This window comes from Lutzomyia longipalpis, chromosome 1, assembly GCF_024334085.1.
Source record: "Lutzomyia longipalpis isolate SR_M1_2022 chromosome 1, ASM2433408v1".
NCBI lineage: Eukaryota > Metazoa > Arthropoda > Insecta > Diptera > Psychodidae > Lutzomyia > Lutzomyia longipalpis.
The window spans coordinates 15,932,851-15,942,184 of NC_074707.1; the positions used below are offsets into that span (position 1 = coordinate 15,932,851).

General features: G+C 43.3%; 2 protein-coding genes across 3 annotated transcripts; one reads left to right on the top strand and one right to left on the bottom strand.

Annotated features, from left to right (window-relative positions):
* Nucleotides 1-81: 81 nt before the first annotated feature.
* Nucleotides 82-4,882, top strand: LOC129792934 (uncharacterized protein K02A2.6-like). Of its 2 annotated transcripts, none has more exons than XR_008750860.1 (2): nucleotides 82-376; nucleotides 425-435. XR_008750860.1 is itself a non-coding variant. In XM_055832373.1 (2 exons), exon 2 carries the CDS (start codon nucleotides 471-473, stop codon nucleotides 4,773-4,775), a length of 4,305 nt encoding a protein of 1,434 aa, XP_055688348.1. In that variant the 5' UTR covers nucleotides 82-376; nucleotides 440-470; the 3' UTR covers nucleotides 4,776-4,882. The 2 variants fall into 2 exon arrangements, 1 of the variants encoding a protein (XP_055688348.1); XM_055832373.1 differs by lacking the exon at nucleotides 425-435 and adding an exon at nucleotides 440-4,882.
* Nucleotides 4,883-6,734: 1,852 nt separating this feature from the next.
* On the bottom strand, nucleotides 6,735-9,057 carry LOC129792949 (vacuolar protein sorting-associated protein 33B). Its single transcript, XM_055832445.1, has 2 exons — nucleotides 8,869-9,057; nucleotides 6,735-8,804 (listed from the first exon to the last, which is right to left on the bottom strand). The coding sequence occupies exons 1-2, from the start codon at nucleotides 8,962-8,964 to the stop codon at nucleotides 6,996-6,998; spliced, it is 1,905 nt and encodes a 634-aa protein (XP_055688420.1). The 5' UTR covers nucleotides 8,965-9,057; the 3' UTR covers nucleotides 6,735-6,995.
* Nucleotides 9,058-9,334: the final 277 nt, after the last annotated feature.

Sequence of the window (9,334 nt, forward strand, 5' to 3'; positions counted from 1 at the left end):
CATTTCGTGATAAGTTCATTACTTTAATATAGTTGAAAGAAAACTTAGAAAAACATTTTGTTGCATGACAACGACAACTGACAAAGTTGACTTGCGTGCAAGTGCTCGTGAGAGAAACCGAGAGAATGATCACTTTCATTCGGGACGTTCTCTAGTGCACATGCGCTCCTCAAAAGACTCAATTAAAATTTAGACTAAGAACTCAGTGAAGTAAAAAAGTGAATTATTAGTATTAAGTAGTGGACTTATTATTAGTGAATTAGTGAATTATAATTTATCTAAGATCAAGACGTGCATAGCAACGAGGCCACCACCTTCCACCACCTGCTAGACCGGCGACAAAGAGGGATAATAATTATAGCCTCTTTTGGCACAGGTGAGTCCAAATATAACATTGGCGACGAGGATGGGATAATAATTATAGCCTCTTTTGGCACAGGTGAGTCCAAATATAACATTGGCTGACGAAGATGACGGACTCTACGGTGAAGGCCATGCTTGAGACGATGCAATCCATGATGGCAGAGATCAAATCGCTCAAGCAGGAACAAAAGCCAACGGTTCCCTCAACGGAAGTTTCTGTGGATGCATTAGCTCGAGGGATCTCTCCATTCTCTTATGCCCCTGAACAAAATCTCACTTTTGAAATGTGGTTTTTGCGCTACAAAAGCACATTTCTACTCGACGGGAAAAATTTGGACGATGCTGCAAGAGTGAGGCTGCTGCTCCGCCGCCTCGACTCACCGTCCTATGAGAGATACGCAAGCAACATTTTGCCACGAGATCCATCCGGAATGAGCTTTGATGACACTGTTAAGTATCTCACAAAACTATTCGGAAAGGGTGAGTCACTATTTTGTACAAGAAGGAAGTGTTTGCAACTTACAATAAAGGACTCCGACGACATTACAACTCATTCAGGGATAGTGAATCGTCATTGTGAAGCATTCAAACTTGGGGAATGCACCAATGATCACTTTAAAGCTTTGATTTTCGTCAATAGCTTACAAAGTGATAAATATGTGCTAGTGCGGGAGCAATTGTTGACAAAATTGGAGACTGAGTCTGCCAGTAAAATCACTCTGGAATTCATGGTTGAAGAGGCTCGTCGACTCCAAAATGTGAAAAGTGATTCCCGGGTCGATCCCCCTTCCGCGACTGTCAATATGGTGAAGAAAAAGGACTTTGCGCCTAAGAAAGACCGCCCTCCGAGTCCGTGTTACCGTTGTGGAGCCATGCACTACGTAAAAGATTGCCCTCATGTGAATACCAAGTGTTTCGATTGTGGAAAAACGGGACACAAATCCGGGTATTGCCCTCCTGCGCCTCAGGAGTCAGGCAAGAAGCCTCAAGGCAAGAAATCTTTTACGAAAAAGAAGAACTCGAACGCGCGAGTGAACGTTCTGTATACGTCGCGACGCCGCGGAAGAAAGTACCTTACGCCGATGGTAAATGGACAATTAGTGGAATTTCAACTAGATTGTGCCGCGGATGTGTCCATTATGTCAGTGAAAACGTGGAAGGAGCTCAACCAGCCTACTCTGTCTGCAACCCCCATGAGTGTTTCGGATGCACAATCACGCTCAATCTCCATCCTTGGAGAATTTCAGTGTTCAGTGGGTTTGGGTGGCAAGGTTATTCAAGGACGATGCCTTGTCTCAGACAGAACTGTCAATCTATTCGGGATTGAATGGATTGAGGCGCTGGGATTGTGGGAATTGGCGCCAAATGTGTACTGCAACGCCATCCAGAAAGAGATCGACACTGCTGCTGCGATCAAGGAGCTCCAAGCCACACATCCTGTGGTTTTCGGGAAAGAAATGGGTCTATGCACCAAGGCCATAGGATCCATCTATCTCAAGCCGAATGCCAGTCCTATCTTTCGACCAAAACGGCCTGTTCCGTTTCATTTGATGAACACGATTGATGAGGAGCTCCAACGCTTGCAAAATTCCGGGATTATCACTCCCACGGAATTCTCATCTTGGGCTGCGCCCATAGTCGTTGTCAAGAAGCCCAATGGTCGAATTAGAATTTGTGGGGACTACTCAACTGGCTTAAACGAGTCTGTGGAGATGAACAATTATCCAATTCCGGACCCAGACAGCCTCTACAGCCAGCTCGCAAACAAGCGGATCTTCAGCCATATAGATCTCTCAGATGCGTACCTGCAAATTCCCATGGATGAGGAAGCGAGTCAACTTTTGACAATCCACACTCACCGTGGCCTCTTTCGATTTAATCGATTGCCCCCAGGAATCCGGAGTGCCCCCGGAATATTCCAGGGAATCGTGGAGGCGATGCTACAAGGCATTCCAGGAGTATTCGCATACTTCGATGACATATGCGTCGCTAGCCAGAACACCCACGAACACTTTGATGCACTCAAGGAAGTATTCAAGCGCCTTGAAGACTACAACTTCCGTGTGAAATTGGAAAAATGTCGGTTTTTCTCAAAAAGCATCAAGTTTCTGGGAATCATCGCAGATGAAAATGGCCTCCACCCAGATCCGGACAAAACAGATGCAATCAACAAGATGCCCGCACCGACGAATGTCAGTGAACTTCGCAGTTTTCTCGGAGCTATCCAATTTTGGGGCCGATTCATCCCTTCTATGAGTGAAATTAGGGCACCAATGGATCGACTGCTGAAAAAGGGTGTTCGTTGGCAGTGGACAGCTCAATGTCAGGCAGCATTTGTCAAGTTCAAGGAGGTGATCACCTCTGAACTGTTGCTCACACATTACAACCCTGAGCTCCCCACAATCATCGCATCTGACGCCTCTTCTTATGCTGTCGGAGCTGTGGCATACCACGTATTTCCGGACGGACAGCAGAAGGCATTTTATCATGCTTCTCGACGTCTCACAGACACGGAACAGGGCTACAGCCAGGTAGAAAAAGAAGGACTCGGTATTGTGTTCGCTCTCAAGAAGTTTCATCGCTTCATTTATGGAAGACGCTTCACTTTACTGACGGATCATAAACCACTTGTCTCGATATTCGGCAGCAAAAAGGGTATTCCTGTACATACCGCAAACCGTTTACAACGATGGGCACTGACGCTGCTGAATTATGACTTCGAGATCAAGTTCATCTCAACTGACAGCTTCGGCCATGCCGATGTACTGTCACGATTGATCAGTGCGACTACGCTACCGCTAGATGAAGTTGTGATTGCAGAGATTCGCCTAGATGAGGAGCAAGATCGAATCGTAGTTCAGGAGGCTTCGTCGAAACTACCGGTGAATTTCAACATGATCAAACGTGCAACACAGTCCTCTCAGAGTTTGCAACAGGTTGTAAACTACATCAAAGGCGGATGGCCAGCGTCACAAAAGTCCATTCGATCAGCAGAAGTTGCAAAGTATTACAAGATACGCGAATCCCTCTCACTTATGCAGGAGTGTATCTTTTACAGAGAAAGGATAGTTGTTCCTGAGCAATTTCGAAGAAAAATGCTGTCGCAACTCCACCATGCTCACCCTGGAATGAGCAGGATGAAATCTCTAGCGCGAGGTTATATATTTTGGCCAGGGATCGATGGTGACATCGAGCATGTTGTGAGACAGTGCGAGGATTGCGCTGTGGCTGCCAAGGCCCCTGTTAAGGCGCTATTAGCTTCATGGCCCTTAGCTACAAGGCCCTGGGAGCGTATTCATTTAGACTACGCCAAGTATCGGGGTGAAATGTTCTTGCTTGTCATTGATGCCTACTCCAAATGGCCGGAAATTTTTCGAACCCCCTCAACAACCTCAACGCAGACAATTCAACGGCTACAAGAAACCTTTGCCAGAAATGGACTTCCCGAAACAATTGTCAGCGACAACGGTACACAGTTTGTTAGTGAGGAGTTCGCTGAATTCTGCCGCACAAACGGCATCCAGCATCTCAAGACAAATCCTTACTGTCCTTACAGTAACGGCCAATGTGAGAGACTTGTGGATTCTTTAAAGAGGTCCATGAACAAGCAGGGAACTTCGGTATCTTTGGATGTCGGACTTCAACGTTTTCTTGCAAACTACAGGATGACGCCGAATGAAAACGTTCCAGATGGCAAATCACCTTCCGAGATTTTCTTTGGCAGGAAGACCAGAACGATCTTTGATTTACTCAAATATCGAGAAATTCCGGAAGCACAGCGCAACACAAAAATGGAGGATGAGTATAACCGCAAACATGGCGCGAAGAAACGCTCTTTCCAGAAGGGGGAGGAAGTCTACGCTCAAAAATTCTCTCCTGGTGGAAAATTTAAGTGGACAGCAGGAGTAGTGATTGAACGCCGTGGCACTGTCAGCTACAATGTACGACTCACAAACGGAACCCTAGTCCGTTCACATGTCAACCAGCTGCGACAACGCTCTGTGAATACAGAATCTGTCCCGGATTCATTGCCAATTCCCACGACGCCCACTCAAACAGTACCAACAACACCGCGTCCATCTCCACGCCAGGCTACAAGTTCTCACTCAACTCCTACACCTACAGGAAGCAACCGTATTGTAACTCCGGATGTGTCGACGCCGGATGTTTCGACGTACGGGACACCTATAACGATATCCGACTCATCGGACGCCTTGGATGTGTCAGAGCCAACTTTCCAGGGATTCCCAGATGGTACTCCTACTGCAGAGCGCAGGAGTACATCGGATAGTCAAGACGCTGTGTCTCTTCCGCGGCTTCGCCCGAATCGACCAAGCGTTGGAAGATACCGAGAAGGATCTAGACGGCGTCTCCTTCCCAGGGGGGAGATGTTGCATGACAACGACAACTGACAAAGTTGACTTGCGTGCAAGTGCTCGTGAGAGAAACCGAGAGAATGATCACTTTCATTCGGGACGTTCTCTAGTGCACATGCGCTCCTCAAAAGACTCAATTAAAATTTAGACTAAGAACTCAGTGAAGTAAAAAAGTGAATTATTAGTATTAAGTAGTGGACTTATTATTAGTGAATTAGTGAATTATAATTTATCTAAGATCAAGACGTGCATAGCAACGAGGCCACCACCTTCCACCACCTGCTAGACCGGCGACAAAGAGGGATAATAATTATAGCCTCTTTTGGCACAGGTGAGTCCAAATATAACACATTTTCTTTTGAGAAAAAATTGAGATCAAACTTTTGAGGTTAGAAACCTCGATCCTCCAGTGTTAAAGGAAAAAATTAATTTGAAGAGAATTCATATAAAAAATTAAAATTTAAGTACAATGAAAAATAATTCTTTAAAGATTTAATGAAAATTAATCCTTTAAAGATCAGTCATGATACATAAAAACATTGAAACATTTATCTTTTGTATCAGATATTTCATAAAATTGATTATTTCATAAAAAAAAATGCTTGTTTGAAGAAAGATTCAGAGCTAAAATGTTAATAAAACACACTAAAAATGAACTGAAAGGGTATAAAGATTAAACCTTTCACGTTCTTTGGATCATACCTAGACCCAAACGTGAAACATTTTGTTTTCCCAAATTTTCAAGAATTTAATGATTTTTCCAAGTTAGAAATGTATTAAATTCACACAATAGAGGTCAAAGAAGAAGCTATGACTGAGAAACGTCCTCTAAAAGCATCCATAGAATAAATATTGTGACAAAAAAGCGCATGTTTCAATGTTTCTATGCTTCACGTGAACGCAAAAAAAGGTTAACCGGCTAAAACAAGCATGAAACATAACATTTAATCCAATAGTCCTTAACACTGTGGACACCATGGCCATTTCGAGTTTTTAAATCATCATAGATTAAAATATATTGGACCTATCGTGATGAATATCACGTCTATGTGTAGGGAATTTCAATTACTTTTAGTTAGGTGAAAGAAAAACCGGAAAATATTTTTCTTTTTAAAAGATAATTAAAGTCAAAGTCGAAATTATACGCGGAGGATGAAAATGGACACAGTGGCCATTCAAATTCTCATATACATTTTTGACAGCCTTTTGAGGTTAGGTTTCTCCGTACTCTCCAAATCAGGATCTCTTATTAACTTTTCCACCTTTTCCACGATAATAATCATTAGTGTGAACTCATTTTTATGCTGGAAGTGATCAAATAGTTACTTAGAGAGCCGAAGGAAATTATTATTCAGGCGTATTAAGAAAATCGGCAAAATTGTAGCAAAAAGTTTGACTTGAATTGGCAATTTTTCATTGATTCTACAGAACTTTATTTTTATTATCATTATTTTTAATGAATTATTTAGAAATTTAATGCAAAGATACTTGAAATAGATAGATTAAGAATTAATTAAATTTTCGATCCTCATTCAATAAGCAGATCTATAATAAACAAAACATTTAATTTTTGGCCTTTTTATTATGTTGGACACGGTGACCATTTTGATCCTCCGCGTAGGTAAAGTGTTAGGTCCTCCAAGTGTTAAAAATGATTATCTTCCTGCGACTAGATAAATTATATCACTGAATTTATCATAATTTAATTATTTTTTTCATGTTTATGCGTCTAATTTACGAAGAAAGTATCAAAAAGAGATCTAATTGAAACAACAAGGACAATGTTTCAATGTTTTTGTATTGTTTCATCAATATTGTTTCAATCATGCGTGAATGATTTTTTTTTCATAAAATTCCGTGAAAATTCTTTAGAAAACTGCCTAAATGTGCTTAAATATTCCAGATCTTCGAGAAAAAACGTTAAAAATCAATTTTTTTACGCTTAATTATATCCTGAAAACCACATTTCTCTCTCTATCACAGTAAAACGGTATGTTTCAAGAAAAATAATTCAAAATGGCGTACAGAAGACGTTGAAAACCAGAAGAATTTTCATTTTCTCTAATATTCTCCAGAAAAATCATTTTTCCAACCAAACAGTTTTCGAAAAAAAATTACAAAAAAATATTCTGAGATATCCCTACCTAATTGGCCCTCAAAGGGTTAACAATACGTACATGAAAATCCAAGATCAAGCCATGACAAATAAAATCATAAAAAAATTTAAAAAAAAATCAACTCACCAAATTAAATACTTCAGAAAGCCTGACCAATGATCTCACTTCCGGACACGATGGTATTCGATGCCAGGACAATTTTGCTTCCTGTGAGCTTCTCCACGAGATGACACGCCGCGATCTCCGCGTAGGTCACTCCACCGAGCACAAAGATAAACACAGTTCTGGGTCTCAGGGGGAAGGGATCACTCACTTCACTGCGCTTAATGACACTCTGTGCCTCCCTGATACTCATCACTTGATCTGCTTTCCCCACAGACACTCCCAACCCATCGCACTGGCCCAATTTAAGGGCGACATCCTCAAAGGATTCGGCTTTGAGGAGAATGGAAGCAACTTGAGCCACGAGGGGGATGTAGGTGCCGTTGAAGACGTAGCTGGGGCAAGTGGGCCCTTCGCGGGGATTCCCGGAAGCTTCCATCTCGGGGAGGAGCTTCATCTTGGCGGCGTCGGAGAAGAGAGCATTTTGGGGCTTCTTGGAGAGTGGAATGTTTGAGAGAAGTTTGCTTCGTGCAGTCAGGGAGGAGCTCTCGGGGGAGATTTCCGGGAAGAGGCCACACTGCGACAAATTGTGGAAGACCGTGAGGTGCCTGTGCCCGAAGACATTGCAGTAGTTTGTTATGAACTGCGTGGCTTCCTCGGTGGAGAGATTGCTGGTCAGGTGAAGGAGACAGATGAGGCGGAGAGTGTTGAATTTGTGGGCATCCGTGGCGAGGTTGTCCTCAATTTGGCTCACAGCCTGTCGGCGATTCCTTCCGTAGATCAGGGCATCCTGAAGATCCTGAAGTTGCTCAAAATCCGATCCCACATCCTTCATGATTGTCTCACAGAGCGTGAGATGCTTGAAGAGTTCCTTCTTCGCTGCAGCCACTCTGGGCAGCTTCTCCGTCACGTACTGCTTCATCTCGTGAATCTTCATATCCCGTGAGAATTGTCCTTCCATTCCCAGAGCCTTTGCCTGGGCACTGAGAAGGGTAATGACTTCAGAGAAGTGACGATACTTGTTCTCAGCAAATATCCCATCCAGGGAGGAATTCATTCGAAGATTTGTTGCTTTAGCATCCGCAGCTGGAGGATCTTCCTCCAGGAGAGAGAACTTCCCGTTCCTTATCTTACTGCCCTTTGCTTCGACGATCAAACTCCCGGATTTTGCTTGATGGATCTCAAGGAGAAGCCCAGAATACGTCACGGGGGTCAGGAGACAGGAAGCAAAATCCTTTGAACGATCAACAATGAAGGCAGCTGCAAAATCCGTTGTACCTTCATCGCGACTGGAAGGCCGGTGCTCCTCAATTCTCCTGACCATTTGGGCAATCTTCTCGGAATTACTCCCATAAGTCAGGAGGATTTTCTGCTGCCCACAGACCATCCGGAAGAGGCGAATACTCTGGGAAATACTAAGGAGGGACGTTGTATCGTGCCTGATGAAGACATCCCTGAATACATCGGGAATCTCCAGGCTTAGCACTCCACTGTCCAAGCTGATAAAGTCCCAATTGAACCGATGAAGCTGCACAAAGCCACAGAGCCCTTCCTGCTCGAGCAGCTCCTCCTGACTGTGCAGCAAGTTTGGCAGCACAATGACGTGGAATTGAACATCCCCATCCCGTGGACCAGCCCCAGTTGCCCCAAAACTGTGGATCTGATCGAGGATTTGCTTGAAAATCAGCAAATTCGCCGAGATGAAGTAGATAAAGACTTTCCCCCCGACTGGCGGGGAGATTGTTTGCTCAAACTTGAAGATCTTCTCAATGCCCTTTGCTCTCAGCCACGACACGCCACAGATGTGCTCCAGGGGCTTTATCAGGCATCCCTCAATCACCAAATCCTGCAGAGAAAGTCGGGAAATTCAAAGATTTTCCGTCTGAAAAGCTTTCCTGACGTGAACTCACTTTGCGACTTCCCGGAATTTGGAAGAGGATGTGTTGCAGCTTCTCAATGGCAATCTGACGGAATCCCAGCAATTTCTTGTCCACTGACGTATTCATCGTGAGATGACGTAGCCCTTTGACTCAATTGCAGGGCAGGAAATGTTGTAAACAAACGCGAAATAAACAACTAAAATTATTAGAGAAGAGAAATCAATCACAAAAACAACCAACAGCTGTTTTTTGTTAACCCTTTCGCGTCTATTGGGTCATACGTTGACCCAAAATGTGAAACATTTAATTTACTCAAATTTTTCTCAATTTAAAGATTTTTAAGAGATAGAAAATCATTAAATTGACTTAAATAAAGCCAAAGAAGGAGCTTTAACTCAGAAAAATCATCAGGAGAGCAAATCTATATAATAAATTAAAGGATTTCGTGTCTGTACAGCTATGCATTTCTACACCGTTGGTCCGATCGTGATGAAAT